The sequence below is a fragment of the Heterodontus francisci genome, chromosome 41 (genome assembly GCF_036365525.1).
Source record: "Heterodontus francisci isolate sHetFra1 chromosome 41, sHetFra1.hap1, whole genome shotgun sequence".
NCBI classification, from domain to species: Eukaryota; Metazoa; Chordata; class Chondrichthyes; order Heterodontiformes; family Heterodontidae; genus Heterodontus; species Heterodontus francisci.
The window spans coordinates 16,235,945-16,256,192 of NC_090411.1; the positions used below are offsets into that span (position 1 = coordinate 16,235,945).

General features: G+C 46.5%; 1 protein-coding gene across 4 annotated transcripts in view; it reads right to left on the minus strand.

Moving 5' to 3' along the window:
- Positions 1–550: 550 nt before the first annotated feature.
- The window catches only part of LOC137353269 (alpha-N-acetylgalactosaminidase-like), a 40,766-nt gene continuing 21,068 nt past the window's right edge, over positions 551–20,248 (minus strand). For all 4 annotated transcript variants that reach the window (XM_068019358.1, XM_068019356.1, XM_068019355.1 and 1 more), the window contains exons 5-9: positions 19,507–19,601; positions 12,258–12,419; positions 9,234–9,431; positions 7,717–7,860; positions 551–5,186 (exon numbers count right to left, since the gene is read on the minus strand). In XM_068019358.1, coding sequence (XP_067875459.1) covers positions 5,019–5,186; positions 7,717–7,860; positions 9,234–9,431; positions 12,258–12,419; positions 19,507–19,601 — 767 coding nt within the window. In that variant the 3' untranslated portion in view covers positions 551–5,018. The remainder of the gene's footprint in view (positions 5,187–7,716; positions 7,861–9,233; positions 9,432–12,257; positions 12,420–19,506; positions 19,602–20,248) is intronic.

The following is a 20,248-nucleotide window of genomic DNA, read 5'->3' on the forward strand; positions in this document are numbered from 1 at the left end:
TTTAACCCTTGGAGTTCAGCAATCATTCTGGTAAATCTGCATTGCACTCCCCCCAAGGCCAATAGATCCTTTCTAAGGTGTAAGACCCAGAACTGCACTCAGTCCTCCCAGGTTGGTCAGCCTCTGTGTATTCAACCAATAACAGGTTTTAAATCAAATATGTAACAGAACATCACTAATAAATCACTAACTTAAACTGAAAAGGAATCTTAACAAATCCAATTGAAATAACATTCCCAGGGATGGTGATGCACTCCAGACCCTCCGGTGCCCCAGCTGTGGTCTAACCACGGTTTGTACACGTGAAGCATGACTTCTACCTCCTTGTGAAGAGGCATTTTGCTGCAGTGCCTGTTAAGTTACAGCAGTGAAGGGGGTCCAGTGCCCACTGCAGGCTGCTTTCATAGAGTCATGATTACATAGGAGGCCATTCAGCCCATCGAGTCCATGCCGAACTGAAGTACATATTCCTGAACGGAATCCTTTGCAGTGTGGGCTGAAATTCAACATCATTGATTCTTTGAGACTTAAAAAAAAAATAAGCTGGAAGAACTTTGGATAACGAAACTTTAATGCAAAAATCACAGAGGTAACAATTCAACCGAAAAGTGTTATTCATTATATAACTAACAGGAAATTTTAAACAGCTTAACGTTAAAGCAAATCAATTTTGCTTCCTGTGAGTGAGTAATCTCCCTTTGTTGCAGACTGGCACATTCCAAGGTCCAGGACTACGTGCTGAGGGACGCACTAAAGCTTGGGGCAGCCGCAGCAAAGGCTCAATGGGGAAAGACCACAGTGTAAGGTCCCCCCACCAAGCTGAACGGAAGGGCTGGATCCATGGGAAATCCCTCGAACTGTATCGGGAAAATTTCATGCGCTGTAAAATGTATATGGCATGAGAAATGAAATGGAAGGATTGTGAGGCAACTCATGATTGGTTTGAAGGAAACTGACCTCCTTTGCACTGTTTGTAATTTTTGACTTGGTGCTTTTTGGAACTGTTTTGTGATGTATTTTTGTTTTTTTTACAGATTTTGATGAATAAAGTATATTTTGGAAATAAAAAGTAATCTCCCTTTGTCAGCCTCATTGTTGTCTTCAATAGAGGCTGACTGGGAGGTTAAGGGGTGATTTGATCGGGAGAACTGACATGGTAGTTAGGGAGAAGCTATTGCTGCCGGTTGAGGAGTCTAGGAATAAGGAGCATAGTCTAAACATTAGAGCCAGACTTTTAAGGGCAGAAGTTAGGAAACACTTGCATACACAAAGGGTGGTAGAAGTTTGGAACATTCCCACAAACAGATTTCAAATGATCTACAATTTAGATTTACTCTGTATTTCTCTTGTAGCAAAATTTTTAAAGGCACTTCACAGAGGTGTGGTCAGGTCAAACTAGACACCGAGTCAAGGGAGAGATTAGGTAGAGTGACCTAAAGCTTGATCAAACAGGGAAGTTTTAAAAGAGGTTTACCAGGATGTTGCCTGGTCTGGAGGGCGTTAGCTATGAGGAGAGGTTGGATAAACTCGGATTGTTTTCACTGGAACGACGTAGGTGGAGGGGCGACATGATAGAGGTTTAAAAAGTTATAAGCGGCATGGACAGAGTGGATAGTCAGAAGCTTTTTCCCAGGGTGGAAGAGTCAGTTACTAGGGGACATAGGTTTAAGGTGCGAGGGGCAAAGTTTAGAGGGGATGTGCGAGGCAAGTTCTTTACACAGAGGGCGGTGAGTGCCTGGAACTGGTTGCCGGGGGAGGTGGTGGAAGCAGGTACCATAGCGACGTTTAAGAGGCATCTTGACAAATACATGAATAGGATGGGAATAGAGGGATACGGTCCCCAGAAGTGCAGAAGGTTTTAGTTTAGGCAGGCATCAAGATCAGCGCAGGCTTGGAGGGCCGAATGGCCTGTTCCTGTGCTGTAGTGCTCTTTGTTCTTTCTTGTTCTTTGTTTTAAAGAGGGTCTTAAAGGAGAGAGAGAGAGAGTACAGAGGTGGAGAGGTTTAGGAAGAGAATTCCAGAGCTAAGAGCCCAGGCAGATGAAGAAACAGCCGCCAGTAGTGGGGTGCAAGGAGTGGGCGATGCACTGGAATTGGAGGAGCGCGGGAGGCTTGTGGGGCTGGAGGATGTTAGAGGTAGGGCAGGGTCATGGAGGAATTAGAAGACAAGGATGAGGATTTTAAATTGGAGGCATTGCCAGACTGAGAGCCAACATAGGTCAGCGAGCAGATTGGCAATGTGCGAGCAGGGCTTGGTGCGAGTTAGGATGCAGATGGCAGAGTTTTGGATGAGCTGAAGTTTGTGAAGGATGCAAGATAAGCAGCAGGCCAGGAGAGTAATGGAATAGTTAAGTCCAGAGGTAACAGAGGCTTTGATTGGAGTTTCAGTGGCACAGTAAAAGTAGGTGGACCTATGGAGGTGGAAATAGGTGATCTTTGTGTTTTCCCAGGATACTAACATTCCCGGAGCTGTCACTTGACTCACCCTCGTAATCCCACCCCCCCCTCTTCCCCACCCCATGTCTGAACTCAAAGACATAGGTGAAAATAGCTGGGTTGTATGTGCCCCCTGCCAATGTGGGGCACATCAACACCATCTCACCCCAGGTTAAAATGTGATTAGTGACTCCCGTCATGGCGGGTGCCCCCAATAGAGCAGCAAGATCCCACTTGCAGTCACCGTATCGGTGGAGTTAGCTGATTGCTGTTAGGGCAGAGTGGGCCAGTCAATCTTGACACATGACATAAAGGGACCATTAAATAAAAAGAGAACAAATTATAACCCAGACATCACTGCGTTTGCGAAACTTGGGGCTTAATTGACAAGAGGTGAGACAGGGAGAATTTGTTTTGAACTCGGTGAGTTGCAGTGATCTGGAATGCAAGGCTTGAAAAGGCGGTGGATGCAGATCCAATAGTAACTTTCAAAAGGAAATTGGACGGCTCTTCTGAAGAGCCAGCACAGGCACAATGGGCCGAAAGGCCTCTTTCTGTCCTGTATCATTCTATGACAGACATTGTTCAGCAGCAACAATCCTTCCCCCAGTCAGATCCACTCAGTAAATGGTTAGCCACGTTCCCCTTGCACAGTCCTGAACGGCACGGATGAGATGCAGAGTAAAACTGTCTCCATTCACCCCCACTCCCTCTCTCAAGGTCATCCAACTGAGGCCATGGAAGCCGTTTCTGTGTTGCAGATTCTGTGAAATGTGTTCACCTTGATACAGTATAAACACATCAGGGATTCCACGTTGCCATATTTAAACCAGTCAGAGTGTACTTGAAACACAAGGCACTGACTTCAAATTGAAAGGTCAAACTTTTCTTTTCCCAAAAGCATGGATCCCATTCCCGCCAACTTGAAAGCCCGGGAGCGGCTGACCCTTTCCGGGGTACAAGACCACTGGTACAGGCTGCTCACCATAATCGTGCTTCATCGGTGAGGGGCAAACAGGAATATCAGCAACATTTTCGACCATGGAATGATACATCTGAGAAATGATCCTTTTGCAGAGTCTCAGACAGCAACCTGCACACAGCAGGTCAAACTCGGCATATTATCCTAAGTGCAGAGATTAGGAAACAGGGAGATGTTTAGTTCGAAGCAAATTTGGGAGAGAGACAGACAGAAAGAGGGCATGGTGGGGAGGGTGGCGAGAGAGAGAGGGGGTGGGGGGGGGGGTGTGAAGGGGAGATCATGTGACCGAGCAGAGGGCATCTCCACTGTCAGTTTAACCAGTACTGCCACATGTGTAAATGCAGCCTCATCGACTGAAACTGTCTGTGACGTCTCAGGCAGCTGCCAGTAATAAAGATGGCACAGCTCAATTTGGCACAAAAAAAAAACAGAACTAAACCCAATTCCCCTTACCCCTCAATGGCCACGATCACCGTGTCCTCAACCAACACTCCCCCCAACAGTACCCCGCTTCCTCCTGCGATCTCTGCCTCAATTTCCCGCTCCCTCCCACGCCCACCTTCTCGCCGCTCCATCCTGCCGCTTGCTCTCCACCAGGAGAAGTGGCAGGCAGGAAGTGAGCAGTAGGATGGAGCAGCGAGCAGGTGGGAGCGTGAGCAGTCGGGAGCAGCGGGATGGAGAGTCGAGCAGTCGGGAGCAGCGGGATGGAGAGTCGAGCAGTCGGGAGCAGCGGGATGGAGAGTCGAGCAGTCGGGAGCAGCGGGATGGAGAGTCGAGCAGTCGGGAGCAGCGGGATGGAGAGTCGAGCAGTCGGGAGCAGCGGGATGGAGAGTTGAGCAGTCGGGAGCAGCGGGATGGAGTGTCGAGCAGTCGGGAGCAGCGGGATGGAGTGTCGAGCAGTCGGGAGCAGCGGGATGGAGTGTCGAGCAGTCGGGAGCAGCGGGATGGAGAGTCGAGCAGTCGGGAGCAGCGGGATGGAGTGTCGAGCAGTCGGGAGCAGCGGGATGCAGAGTCGAGCAGTCGGGAGCAGCGGGATGCAGAGTCGAGCAGTCGGGAGCAGCGGGATGCAGAGTCGAGCAGTCGGGAGCAGCGGGATGCAGAGTCGAGCAGTCGGGAGCAGCGGGATGCAGAGTCGAGCAGTCGGGAGCAGCGGGATGCAGAGTCGAGCAGTCGGGAGCAGCGGGATGCAGAGTCGAGCAGTCGGGAGCAGGCAGGCGCGGGAGGGAGTGGGATACTGTTGGAGGGGATGGAGACGGCGATCACAGCCATTGACGGGTGAGGCGACACTTGGGATTCAGAACGTGATGATGTTGATGTGCGCATCACACAGGCAAGCAGGCAAATGCTCGGATGCACTGATGACGTTGGCGATCGCTCTGCGCATGCTCTGCATTGTCGGGAAACACTCCGAGATCAAAACAGGTCCCCCAAAAAGGAAAGAAACCCAGGAAAGCTTGACAGAAAATCAGCTGTCGCTTGGGTGCATCACTGAGCTTTCGAAATATGCTCAATTTAAATAAAAATGAACATTCAAAGTGTCAGTACACCTGAGAGGAATAAAACAAATAAGACTAGCTGTTGCCATGGTGACCAAAGCCTCTTTACAGCAGCAATGGGCCGGCTTCAGATCTCCTATTGCCCTGGTCCAGCCTCAGTCGCTTTTCGGGATACAGATAGAGCATCACCACGCCGCTCGGGTTGATAGTGACGGTGAACGTGGTATCGACCTCCAGGTCGTGCAGGACCCACCCAGTGTACACGTCTTGCGCCTAAGTCCAGAAGAAACAGAAAGAGAGACAGAACACGTCAGGGCATCACCCACACACTGGACAACACACTGGTTTCCTCTTGCAGAAAAAATGTTTCAGAAATAGAATTAAAGAAAAAGAACTTCCATTTCACAACCCCGAGATATTTCACAGCCAGTGAAGTATTTCTGAAGCACAGTCACTACTGGAATGTAGGAAACCCTTTGCAGATAATTTGTGCACAGCAAGCTCCCACAAACAGCAATGTGATAATGACTAGATAATCGTTTTTTTTAGTGATGTTGGTTGTGGGATAAATATTGGCCCCAGGACACCAGGGAGAATTCTCCCTGCTCTTCTTTGAAACAGTGCCAGGGCATCTTTCCCGTCCACCCGAGGGGGCAGTCAGCACTTCGGCTTAACATCTCCTCTGTAAGACTGCTCCTCCGACAGTGCAGCACTCCCTCAGTACTGCACTGGAGCGTCGACCTAGATTACGCGCCCAAGTCTCTGGAGTGGGACTCGAACCCACAACGTTCTGCCCAGAGACTCATGTGCTGCCCCCAATGAACCACAGCTGACACCCAGGTCCGGGGCCTGGGCTTCCCGACTTGTCAGTGAGTTCTATTTTGACTACTGGATGCCCGCCAATTCTGGTAGCGAAGGGACCACCCGTATTCGAGGCCTAATGATCGGCTGGGGAGTCACCAGCAACGTAAGCTAAGAGCTCGTGATTGCGATGGGTGGGGTGGGGGTCACAATTGCAGAGGGTGGGTGTTCCCGGGACGACAACAGCCCGGATTATCTTTGGGGGACCCCAGATGTTCAATCCTGCCCACAAAAATAATTCGACACTTAGCTTTGGCCAGGCCACTTCTTTCTCCATCACCTGCAGGACTGGACGGAGTGACCATGGCATGGGCTCCCACCAATTCCAACCTAAAATGGCAAATCGGGATCCTGTTCACCTCAGCAGCCCCTGATTTCCATATTAAAAGGGGTCAATCAACTGAAACAGGCGCTACCTTGGACACCCAGGGGAAGGCCCCTTTTAAAATGGTACCAGTGGTAATGGGCCACTGAGGCGACTGACCCCATTTTGAGGCCGTTACACCCTCACCCCATGAACGCCAGGCGAAAGCAGTGAAAGCCGACTGCAATGAGTTTACTCAATGAGTAATGAGCTAGATGGACCAGGAGGAACCCTGGTCTGTGCTGACCTGAGCTGAGCTACAGTTGGCCACAAAATCAGCCATAGTTCCCACTCTTGATGGTTGTCCAGTGATTCCCTCCTGCCTGAGTCTGACCCGGTGGTCCAAGGTGGAGGAATAGCTGGCACCCATTGTCCAAGTTCACACCTGAAGCATGGGCACTTGAGTCAAGTACTAATGGGTGACAGAAACCCAGCAAGACCCAATGCCTTCAGTAACTGTGATAAATTGCGAATTAATGATTTCAATTGATTATAAATATCAAACTGGTTCATTTGGCTTGTTTCATTGGGGAGGTCTGTCCAATAGCTACACTAGTCAATCTCCTATATGGGCAGTTGTAGAATCATACAGCACAGAAGAAAGCCATTCAGCCCAATTTGCCTGTGCAATCCAAGAGCTATCCAATTTAGTCCCACTTCCCCCAGTCTAAAGGTGAGGCTGGGTTACAGGGTGGGGGGAATAACTGCAGCAGAGCATGCATCAGAAACATTTCAAATCCCATTTTAAAGACGTACACATTGTTCTTAATGTTGTATTTCCATTATAAATTTCCTTGTCCGCAATTATAAGGAAAACAGCCTATGTAAACTTATCAGGCTGTGATTATAGCCTCCGGCCAGTGAGGGTGCTGCAGAGGGCAGGGTATAAATACTGTGACAAGTTTACATAGGGAGTTTCCATAGTGGGCCTCTGATTGATGTGATGTGTCAAGTACGTAAGCACAGTTAGTCTGCTTGACACCTCTCACTTGCAGCTCTCACCGCTGGCTAGCGGTATAAGTATTGCAAAAAAAGAGCTGAGTATGTAAGCTTCTCCCTGCCATTCTACAGCATCTCCATCAGCAAGTAGCGTCTCCCTGTGGCGACTTGCGTAAACTGGGTAACCCGCAGTACCAGGCTAAACTACAGGAGACTCTGAGGAGGCCCGACCCCCAGAAGCATGGCATGCAGGCCCATGAACAAGAACACCAGCTATGGGAAAATAGCCACACTGCCTTGTGGGTGTCTCGGGAGAGAAGGAGCTAAGGGAGTAAACCAACAACAGGAAATCCAGAGTGGAGTCCTGCAGGAGGTGACCCAGTTCCCTGGGGGACGGCAGAGAGGTGGCGCAGTTCCCGGGGGAGCGGCAGAGAGGTGGCGCAGGCCTGTGGTTGTGGGGGGGCAGCAGTAAATCAACTGTTCTGGTTAAATGTGGAGAAAATGCCTCTAGTAAAAGGTCACTGATGCCCCTTAAAGGTGCTGTTCAGATCCACACCCTCTGAACAGAATCTGTGTATCTGTTTTGCACTCTCTCCAGTGCCTCTATACCCTGCTCAAACTACAAAATGGAACACTCACCGCAAACACCTCAGGGGCAGTGATGTTGAGCTGGCTCAGTGATGTACTGTAATGGTAAGGCAGGTCTGTGCGTTGACTGAAGAAAGCCAGGGCCATGGCCAATGAGGAGAGTTCTCGCATCCAGACTTCAATATTGTTCTTACCCTAGAGGTGGAGAACAGGAATAATCAACACTGGAAACAAATCAACCGTAACTTGCTGGAAAAAAGTGGCATGTTAACGACGCACAGCATTATTGATGGGAAGATCAGCTAGCAAGTTCATGGGATTAAGAGATACGCCATGAATTACAAATCTTGAGAACTTGCTGGTTGATTTACTTTGTGTATCTGCATTACACCAGTAGCCTTAGCCTCCCCGTTATTTTAAATAACTTGCTGGATCCATACATTAATTGCCCATTAATCTTGCCACATAAAATTAATTCTGCTTAACAATGTAAGTACCTTACAATGACATGATAATGTTAATGACTCTCAGTCAACCTCTCTGGCCCAGAAAAGGAACAATTTAAACTGTTCAATCTCATTCCTTCAGGTAGTCAGTTGTTATTGAAGGTTTCAAAAATATCAAATGTGACATTTTATTCTTTTCAGTTCCTTTTTTCTTTCCTTCTCTTATTTCTCTTTCGGTACCTGATTTGACTCGAATTCACCCTCCTTCTCAGTCCTTTCTCTGTTTATTTCACATTTCTTAAATCTCATTGGTTAAGGAGAAACGCTGTTGGTCATGTCATTCACTAAGGTCCCAGATGCCCCATTGCCATCGCCCCACCGTTCTCAGCTCGCACTCCCAGCACAAAACACTGTTCAAGCTGTAGGTTAGATGAACAAGCCTTAATAAATGACGCACTGCGAGATTCCCCACTCCAGAAAGTTCCAGCTAATTGTGTCACTATAGCGGTCAGTGTAGGCCTGATTTCCGACGAGTGAGCAACCATCAATCTCTCCACTCTGTACCTCTTTCAAACAGACTGTTCCATTATAGCTGGGGTCACAATCATGGTTGCTAAGCAAGACCTGGTCTCATGACCTTTGACCCCTGTTGCTAACCTCTAACATCCATCTCCCGCCAAGTCTCTGCCACATCTGGGAACCAAGGCTGGGACCATGAAATAAAATGAAAAGTGCTGGAAATACTCAACAGGTCTGGCAGCATCTGTGAAGAGAGAAGCAGAGTTGACTTTTTGAGTGAGATATGACTATTCTGCATAACCATGAACTCCACTGTTACTGGTAGTCAAACTGAAACTGCACATTCGTGCACAGATGTCACACACATGCCTATTCTAGCGCCTCTAATCTCGGCCTAACTGAGAATGGATAACTCAAAGGTTCAAAAATGACCTGTGACCTTTCAGCCCGTGTGGCTTAATGGCGCCCTGGGCCTTTACTCTTTCAGCCACAGGGAAAGCTGCAATCCCACGTTCCTTCACTCTTATTATGTACTTTGGTACTGGGCCCAATCCCTCCTAAAGCCCCTCGTCTCCACGCAGTTCCCTTCTACCTGTCCCTCACCTTCAGTAACATACGGCCCTGCAGTCCCAGTGGATCCTGGTTAATCTTGATCAGCAGTTTGTTCTGTAGAATAGATGAGTCCTTTTCGGAGATAGCTCGCAAGTCATTGGACATGAAGAGAGGAGCAGCTAGAATGGCCCACAGAGCCATCTGCGACTTGGACTGCTCATAGCTCAGGCCAAAGTTCCCAATAATTAACTGAAGAGAAAAACCAAACAGTGTGAGAGGGATGGAGTCAGCACACCTCTGATAAATGTAATAAACTGCATTTATATAGTGCCTGTAATGTAGCAAAACATCCCAAGACTCCTCACAGTAGTGTAATCCCGACATAATTTGACACTGCGCCACACATGGAGACATTGGAGCGGATGAGGTCAGTTTTAAGGAGTGTCTTAAAGGAGAGGCAAGAGAGGTAAAGAATTGGAGAGGTTTCAAGAGTCAAGGGCCTAGGCAACTGAAGGTACGGCCACCAATGGTGCAGCGATGGAAATCAGGGATGAGCAAGAGGCCAGAATTGAAGGAGTGCTGAGATCTCAGAGGGTTGTAGGGCTGGAGGAGGTCACAGAGATAGGGAGGGGCAAGGGAATTGAAAAAAAAGGCAAGAATTCAAGGCACTGTAGGTTAGCAAGCTCAGGGGTGATGGGTGAACGGCTCTTGGTGCGAGTTAGGATATGGGCAGCAGAGTTTTGGATGAGCTGAAGTTTACGGAGGGTAGAAGGTGGGAGGCTGACCAGGAGAGCATTGGAATAGTCCAGTCTGGAGGCAACAAAAGTGTGGTTGAGGATTTCAGCAGCAGATGAGCTGAGGCAGGGACAGAGCTGGACAATGTTTCAGAGGTGGGAAGTAGGCGGGCTTGGTGATGGAGAGAATATGAGGTTGGAAGCTCAGCTCAGCGTCAAATAGGATGCCAAGATTATGAATGGTCTGGTTCAGTCTCAGACAGTGACTAGGGAAAAGGATGGAGTCAGTGGCAATGATGCCAAATGTTTGAGATTATGTTGTGCGATGAGGGATAAGAACACAAAGCGTTAAACCAACCAGTTAACATTTCCTTTAAGGAATTTCACACAAACCCTGATGGACGTGGTCTACATGGACTTTAGCAAGGCTTTTGACAAGGTCCCACATGGTAGGCTGGTCCAAAAAGTTCAAACACATGGGAACTAGGGTGAGCTAGAAAATTGGATACAAAATTGGCTTGGTGATAGGAGGTAGAGAGTGGTAGTGGAGGGTTGTTTTTCAGATTGGAGGCCGGTGACCAGTGGTGTGCTGCAGGGATCGGTGCTGGGCCCTCTGTTGTTTGTCCATATATATTAATGACTTGGATGAGAATGTAGGGGGCATGATTAGTAAGTTTGCAGATGACACCAAAATTGGCGGTATAGTGGACAGTGAAGAAAGTTGTCTAAGGTTACAACAGGATATAGATAAACTGGGAAAGTGGGCAAGGGAGTGGCAAATGGAATTTAACGCAGACAAGTGTGAAGTGATGCATTTTGGGAAGTTAAACCAGGGCAGGAAATATACAGTGAATGGCAGGGCCCTGGGGAGTGTTGTTGAGCAGAGACACCTTGGGGTGCAAGTACATAGTTCCCTGAAATTGGCAACACAGGTAGACAGGGTGGTGAAGAAGGCGTATGGCATGATTGCCTTCATCGGCCGCGGCATCGAGTACAAGAGTTGGGACGTCATGTTATAGTTGTACACAGCGTTGGTTAGGCCGCATTTGAAGTACCGTGTGCAGTTCTGGTCGCCGCACTAAAGGAAAGATGTGTTTAAGCTAGTGAGGGTGCAGAAAAGATTCACAAGGATGCTGCCTGGTTAGGAGGGCTTGAGTTATAGAGAGAGATTGGATAGGCTGGGTCTGTTTTCCCTGGAGTGAAGGAGGCTGAGAGGGGACATGATAGAGGTATATAAAATTATGAGAGGCATAGATAGGGTAGATAGCCAGAGTCTGTTTCCCATGGTAGGGGTGACTAGAACTAGAGGGCATAGATTTAAGGTGAGAGGGAGGAGATTTAAAGGGGATCAAAGGGGTAAATTTTTCACACAAAGAATAGTGGGTATCTGGAATGAGCTGCCAGAGGAGCTGGTGGAGGCAGGAACAGTAACGACATTTAAGAGGCATCTGGACAGGTACTTGAATGAGCAAGGCATAGAGGGATATGGAATTAATGCAGGCAGGTGGGATTAGTATAGATAGACATTATGGTCGGCATGGACGCGGTGGGCCGAAGGGCCTGTTTCTATGCTGTACGACTCTATGACTCTATTACCTCTCCCCCTTCCTCCTCCTGCCAATGGGATTAGCAGCGCCATGAGGTTCCACACAACTGCACAGAATCCAATCTCCAGCTGCCAAGGCTGGTTACAGAGACCACCTGGGGCTGACTGTAAGGTCTGTTACACCCAACACTACTGCAGCAGAGCTGTGCCATCTGCTGTAAGGACAGAGAGAAAGAACTTGCATTTCTATAGCGCCGTTTACAACCTTTACTTTTGAAGTGTAGTCACAGTTGTAATGTGGGAAAGGCGGTAGCCAATTTATGCACACTGCAAGATCCCACAAACAGCAATGAGATAATGACCAGATAATCTGTTTTTAGTGATGTTAGTTCAGGGATGTACTTTGTCCTGGGCACTGGGAAGAACGACCCTTCCTTGAATAGTGCCATGGGATCTTTCACATCTACCCAAGATGGCAAGTTGAGCCTCGCTTTAACACATCCTTCAAAAGGCAGCACCTCCAACAGTGCAGCACTCCCTCAGTGCTGAGAATGAGCCTGGATTATGGGTTCAAGTTTCTGGAGTGGGAACTGAACCCACGACCTGAATCGAAATTGGCAGTTTCCATTTTAAAAGTGGACGCAGAATGTATAATAGAAATATACAAAGGACATTAAAATAGGGACTGAGTTCCTACGGCGACTCCTGGCCTTTATTTAACCCTGCTTCACTGGAAGATTCCCATTATGTGGCAGCGCAATATGTGCAGCAGCAACGTAAAGTGAGGCAGGGTACCATGTCTGGGTCGTTCCATCTCCCTGGGCCAGCCACGGGCTGCAGCACATCCTGGTGGCGTGAGTACCAGTTAATGATGCCACGAACACTCTCCCACGAGTCGTCAATATCATCGTAGTTCCTCCAAAGGTTGCAGATCTGCCCCAGGAGCGTGTAGTTCACCTGCCAACAGCACATTGGGACAATGAGTCAATGTTAAACACCCGGATACCAGAACCCACTCTTCATTCAGATCAGAGTTTGCCCGCTAATCCGTCAAGGCCATAGTGCAGTGCGGGGGAGAGAGAGAGAGAGAGAAAGTGAGGGGGTGTATAAGTATGCCAGTGAGAGTGAGTGTGAGAGAGAAAGGGAGTAAAAACGAACTGTATGTTATATGTTATATATTGTTATACTATCTGTAAAGTGTTAGGAACTAATTAACTAGGAACTAGTTGTTATGTGTAAGTGTTCCGGTAGGGGGCCACATTCACAGCTGCACTACGGAGTCATGTTATATGTAACACAAGAACCAGTGGAATCAGGTTCTACAGCACAAAGCATGGTGCTGAATAAACAAGACACACTCCAGTCTTTTCCAAGTTTAAAGTGTGATTCTTTCAAACATCTGGGAACCAGAAAACAACATAAAGACGAAACATGGTGGTAGAGAGTGTCTATGAGTAGAAACATTGAAAATAGGAGCAGGAGTAGGCCATTCGGCCCTTCGAGCCTGCTCCGCCAATCATTATGATCATGGCTGATCATGCAACCTAGTAAACCTAGAACATTTTTAAAAGCATCAGTGAGAAAAGTGACCCAAATTAGTGCCAGAGAGAAAGAAAAACTGAGTGACTCGTGCGAAAATTCTGGAAAAAAAAACGAAATGTCAGCCGAGACAGGAATGAATGCACTGCTACAGCCCAACATGAATTGGGAAGCTGATGCTGTCGTAGAGGCATTTGAGAAGTTTAAACAAAGGTGCAATTTGGCATTCAGTAGTTTCCTAAAAGGCACTAGTGAAGAGGAGAGGGTCAGCTATATCCTTCTGTGGGCTGGAGATAAAGGATTAAATTGTAGCAAGATTGAAAAATGCAGCCAGAAAATATAAGTTTAAGGACACAGATGAACGGCTAATAGATCAGCTCATTTGGGGTTCTGCACATCCTGAAGTACAGAAAGCTCTAATCAGACAGGAAAAGCTCACAATATCGCAGGCTGTAGACACTGCCAGAGCAGATGAAGCCATGAACAGACAGATGAAGACTCTGACCTTACAAATGGCTAGCCTTCAGTTAAACCAAGAGACAGGCAGTGGGGTCGATGCAGTGAAACAACAACTAAAGAATGTACACCAGACGTGCAGGAGCTGTGGATGACCACATGAATTGACAGATAGAAGGAAATGTCTAGCAGATGGAACAACCTGCAGAGCTTGCGGAAAGACCAATCACTGGGGAAAGATGTGCAGAACAAGGCAAGAAGGTGGTAGACGAATCATCAGAGCCAGAGTAACAGGGTGAAGGAATAGTGAAAGAAACCAAAACATCCATACCCTGGAAGATGACGATGGGTTTGAGAACATGATATAGACACAGGAACCATAGAATTTGCATGAAATGTCTGGATGTGACAGTTCCCAGAGAAAAGAAATTCACACAACCATTCAGATCAGGGAGAGGGTGAGAAATAAGCCCACAATGATAAATCTGAAGGTGAAGATTGATACTGGAGTGCAGAGTAACATCATCCCGCTCAGACTATACCAGAAGGTCTTTCCTGAAAATCTGGAGAAAAATGGTTATCCAAGGGAAGGTGCTCTGAAACCAAACGACGTCATGCTAACAGCATACAGGGGAACTGAGATTCGACAACTAGGAACAACCCAAATCAGAGGGACACACAAAGGAAAAGATATTAACTGTATGTTCTGTCACAGAAACAGATGATCCAGTTATCCTGGGGTTGAGCAGTTGTGAAGAGCTGCAGATTATCTCAGTAAACCATGAGGTGAAGGAGGCGACACTGAGGGTTGAAGACAGTACACCCATTGAAAAGCTCCCTCCGATAAGAAGCAAAGAAGATCTGGTACAAATGTAAGCAAAGTGTTTTGATGAGACGGTTGGATGCTTCAAAGATTTTGAGTATCACATCACTATTGACCCAGCGATGAAACCAGTGATTCATCCCCCATGTAAAGTACTAGTAGAACTAAAAGGAAAGTTTGAAAGAGAGCTCCGAGAAATGGAAGAAAAGGAGGTGATCGCTGGAGTCACAGAGCCTATAGATTGGGTAAATTCCATCGTGGTGAGAGAGGAGCCAAATGGACGGCTAAGAATTTGCCTAGATCCCAAAGATCTTAACCAAGCAATAAAGAGGGATCACTACCCTATTCCAACACTAGAAGAAATCACACCAGCACTGGCAGGGGCAAAAGTTTTCAGCAAGCTTGATGCCAGTAATGGCTGCTGGAATGTGAAACTAGACACAGAATCTTCACTGTTGACAACATTCAATACACCCTCTGGACAGTACAAATTCCTGCGCCTACCCTTTGGCCTCAAAGTGAGCCCGGATGTGTTCCAACAGGAAGTAGATGAGACATACAGGGAATGCAAAGGAGCAATCAGCATCGTTGGTGATATCCAGATATATGGCGTAGATGGAAAAGATCATGAAAACCATCTACATGAAGCCATGGAGAGAGCCAGGAAAGCTGGGATTAAGCTAAACACAGACGAATGCATTGTGAAAGTGACAGCATGCCAGTTCTTCGGATGGTATACACACCTGCCGAGCCCTGAAAGAATCTCAGCCATCTCGGGGATGGAAGCCCCAAGAGATAAGAGAGAGTTGAGAAGTTTCCTTGGTTTGATACAATACATGAGCTCCTTTATTCCGCACATGTCGGAACACAAAGCGAACCTGTGGGAGCTGATGAAAGAAGATGTAGAGTACCAGTGGTCAGAGTCACATGATAGGAGTTTCAACAAACTCAAAAAGGTAGTATACAAGGAGACAAGTCTGTCATACTACAACAGAAAGAAACCTGTCACTCTGCAAGTAGATGCTTTCACAAAAGAACTGGGAGCAGCCCTGGTGCAAGAGGGAAAACCAATAACATCTGCATCAAAAGCTCTAATATCAGCTGAGACAAGATATGCCAACATATAGAGAGAACTTTTGGCAGTTGTGTATGGATGTGAGAAGTTTCACACATATCTCTATGGGAGAAAGTTCACAGTGGAGAGTGATCACCGTCCACTGGAGCAGATCTACAAGAAAAATTTATGTAAAGCACCAGCAAGACTGCAGAGGTTACTCTTGAGGCTTCAGAGTTATGATTTCACCCTGAAATATAAGCCAGGAAGAGAAATGGTGCTGGCAGAAACCCTATCTCAATTGGCACCACAGGAGAAACACGAGATAGAAGATTTAGGTATAAAGATTCATCACCCAGTGAATGTAACACCACTGAAACTGAGTCAAATTAGAGATGAGACCAGCAAAGACGAGGAGTTACAGATGCTATCTCAGCAAGTGATCCAGGGATGGCCTGATAGGATACAGCACATACAGCCAGCAATATGGCAGTACTGGTCTATCAGAGATGACATCTCACTAGAAGATGGTGTTCTGCTGGCTGGATCCAGAATAATCATAACTAAAACAATGCAGGAAGAACTTCTCCAAAAGATACACAAAGGCCATATGGGAATGGAGACGTGCAAGCTCAGAGCCAGATCAGCTGTGTACTGGATAGGCATATACAAAGACATTGAAAATACAGTGTCTACATGCAATGTATGCCAGAAGTACAGAAATTCACAACAGAAAGAGGAGATGATAGCTACTGAAGTACCACCCAGACCATGGCCATACTGTAGGAGTCGATTTATTCACACATAATCAAGAATGGTATCTCATAGTCGCAGACTACTACTCAAAATTCCCTTTTATCCGGAAGATGAAAGACTTGAGAGCCACAACAATAATCTCAGCAGTACGAGTTCTGTTCACTGAGCAAGGGATTCCTGAAAGGTTAATATGTGACAATGGCACACAATTTACATCCAGAGAATTTAAGGAATTCGTTGACCAGTATGAGCTCAACACCATCACCTCATCACCATCACTACCCACTGGGACATGGATTTATAAAAAGACACGTCCAGACGGTCAAAAAAACACTGTGAAATGCCGAGAGACGAAGGAAGACCCAAACCCGCCCTTATTCTCACTCTGATCCACACCTTTCAAGGCTGACATGAAACCACCTGCAGAGATGTTGAATGGAAGAAAATATAAGACAACTCTGCCAACCAGGAGGAAGCGAGACAACAACTCACTGAAGCACAGGTAAGAGGAGAGCAACACTTCAACAAATATGCTAAATCCCTACCCAAGCTGTTGAAAGTACAAACTGTACACGTACAGGATCCAATCATGAAAACCTGGAGCCCAGCAAATGTTGTTAATGAAGCTGAGACTCCAAGGTCATATATCATTGAGAGTGAAACCGGTAATCAAATGAGAAGGAACAGAATCCATATTCCACCTACAGCTGAGCTGGAACAACAGAAAAGACCATTAACAACACCGGAAACATCACTATCGAGCGAGACAACATTAACAACATCACCAGCAAGTGACACAACATCACCTGTAGTGTACCAACTCACCACTGAGAGCAACAAATGCCAAATCTACAAGATGGAGGCACATCTTACCACCCAAGCGATATCATGAATAATATTTTTTTTAAAGAATACACGCTATAAAAGACTCTAAAAAGGGGTTCAGATTATTCCCACAAGTCGGATAATCATCTTTTTTTAATTTATATTGCCAGTTATATTGATTTGTGTTTTAAAGAAAGAGAGATGTTATATATGTTATACATTGTTATACTATCTGTAAAGTGTTAGGAACTAATTAGCTAGGAACTAGTTCCTATGTGTAAGTGTTCCAGTGGGGGGGGGGGCCTCATTCACGGCTGCACTGGGGAGTCATGTTATATATAACACAAGAACCAGTGGAATCAGGTTCTACGGCACAAAGCATGGTGCTGGAATAAACAAGGCTGACTTCAGTCTTTTCCAAGTTTAAAATGTGATTCTTTCCAACATCTGGGAACCAGAAAACAACGAAGACAAAACACTGGATTTCTATAGGGTCTTTCGCAATCTCAGGACATTGCAAAGTGCTTTTATGCCAATTAAGTACTTTGTGAAGTGTCATCATTTGTAATAGGAAACATTACAACATAAGTGAGAGACTAGGAGCTGTGCAGGAACAAAGGGATTTAGATGTCCCTGTACACAAATCACCAGAAGTTAATGCACAGGCCTTTATCTCAAGGTGCCTGAAATACAATGGGGAGGAAGTTATGCTTCAGTTGTAGAGAGCCTTGGTCAAACCCCCTCTGGGTTCTGGGTATTACAACTCAGTAAGGATATTTTGGCCTTGGAGGTGGTGCAGTGCGCATTTACCAGAATTATACCATGGCTCAAAAGGTTAAGTTATGAGGACACGTCACACAGACGAGGCTTGTATTCCTTTAAATTTAGAAGATTGAGGTGTTTAAGATGATTAAAGGATATGATCGAGGGGGAATAGCCTTAAAATTAGTGCCAGGCCATTCAGGGGTGATTTTAGGAAGCACTTTCACACAATGGGTGGTGGAAATCTGGAACTCTCTCCCCCAAAAGGCTGTGGGATGCTAGGGGACAACTAGAGGTTTCAAAACTGTCATTGATCGAGTAAGGGTATTGGGATATGGATCAAAAGTGGGTAAATGGAGTTAAGGTAAGATTAGCAATGATCTGACTGGCTGGTGGAACAAAGTCAACAGGCTGAATGGCTTTCTCCTGTCCTATTCTGGATTCACCACATGATCACCATTTAACAGATTCCATTCCTCAGCTTGTCCTTTAACCCTCCCCCCCATGTTGTGAAGCTTAAGCTTTTGTAATATTTCCTCATGGTTCATCCCTTCACACTTGGAGTGTTTCTGCTGCCTGCACCTTCCTGAGTGTGGTAACAAGTGCTTTATAAACCTACAGCACAATCTCCAGATTTATCCTCCAGCAGCCTATTCCTCAGGACTGGCACTGGGAGAATCAGCATGCATTTTTGTGCCCGGGTCTTCGGAGAGGGCCTTGAACCCACTGAGAGCACTGTCTGCTGAGCCAGGGCTGACAGCCTCTTTGGGACCACTGGTCTAGCAAGGAATGCCTCATTTATTATATGAAAACACCACTGGCACAAGAAAGACTGGGAGCTTGACCAGGTTCAGAGATTAATGGGCTTGTTGTACAATAAAACTGTACATTCGAAGAAACCAGGAGAAGGCAGCTGAAAGGGGAAAGTAAAACAAGCCCATTTATGGCTGTTCTGCCCAGCAACAAACTGGAAAAAAATATAAAAACATTGGCTCAGTTTTTTTTTTAAAGGAAAACCGCATGTAACGTTCAGAATAAAATGACATGGGGCGGAACCTTCTCGTTTCCCAAGAAAAAGGTCTTCATCACCCCTTATTGCACTCACTAGAAATGGTTGTATGGGAAGCTACTTACTTTCTGGTAAAAAATAATGTTAGAAAACTACTACACTGTCCCACTTGGTTCTTTCGCATTCTGAACTAAAGAGAGAGGAGAAAACATTACAACGTACACTACTGCTATGTGGGAGCCAGTCCTGTAATCTGCAGAGTGAGACTGAACAGCCTGGGACTCCTTCCTCCAGAAAAGTGAAGGCTGAGGGGTGACCTGATAGAGATGGTTAAAATTACGAAAGGATTTGATAAGGTTTGACGGAGAGAAGACGTTTCCCCTTGTGGCTGAATCCAAAATGAGGAGTCACTAATCCAACGGGAATTCAAAAGAAACTTCGATACCCAGAGAATTGGTTTGAATGTAGAACTGACTACCACAAGAAGAAGTTGAGGCGAATAGCGTAGATACATTTAAGAGGAAGTTAGATAAACATGCGAGGGAGAAAGAAATAGAAAGTTGTGCTGACCTGCTGAGGTGAAGGGGGTTGGGAGGAGGCTCATGTCGAGTACAAACACTGGCAGGATTCTATTTGGCTGAGTGACCTGTTTGCATGTTGTACATTCAATGTAATTCTGTGCGACTAGATCCCTCCCGACCCACAAAACTGCTCCAGGACCCAAGAGCTCCATTCACCCGCAAATCCCTGGCTCACCCTGGCTGCTCCCCCACCCCCCACCACCTGTAAGAGAGGTGAACACTGCCTTCTGTGGCTTTACCTGAGGGGGCAAACCTCCTTCATACGCTGGCCAGCTACAAGAGAAGGCGATTTGGCGGCCTGTGGTGTTCAGTGCTTTTGACATTAGTGGATAACCTGTTCAAAAGAGAGTTTAAAAAAAAAAAATCCATCATTCTGCAGCTTTCTGCTGTCTGCGAGAGCTTAACCCAGAAACAGGAAGGAAACTGCTTCCACTCCTCTCACCCATCTCCCCGTAACATTTCCCCACCCCACACAACCCTCGCCCCAAGTCTGTGCTAAACCAGAGTACAAACAGGAGCATCACAGTTCGTTAAGCGTCCTGGGTTTGGGAGCAGTGGGGAAATCGGCCAAGGCTCAGTACCAGTAGCTTCTGCTGGAAGGGCCTATGCAAATCGATTTCAGGCCAGGACAAGATTGGGCTTTGATACGCTGCCGCCTGCAGTGGAATAGCTTATAGCACCTTTAACAGAAAAATGCCCCAAGTTGTCACTTAAATAGTATCAAAAAATATCTGTTTACTGCCACTTACTCTTGTCGTGATTTTGGTCACTCATTTGCAAGAATGTTTAACATTAAAACTGCCTATGTAAACAATTTGAATTGAAAGTGTAACAGGACAATTACAGGCTGTGGCCACTAGGTGATGATGTGGAGCAATTTCTTTCCCAACCACTGTGTTTTCCTTGGTAAAGAATTTCTTCTGAATTCCCTATTGAATTTATTGGTGACTATCTTATATTCATAGCCCCTAGTTTTGGTCT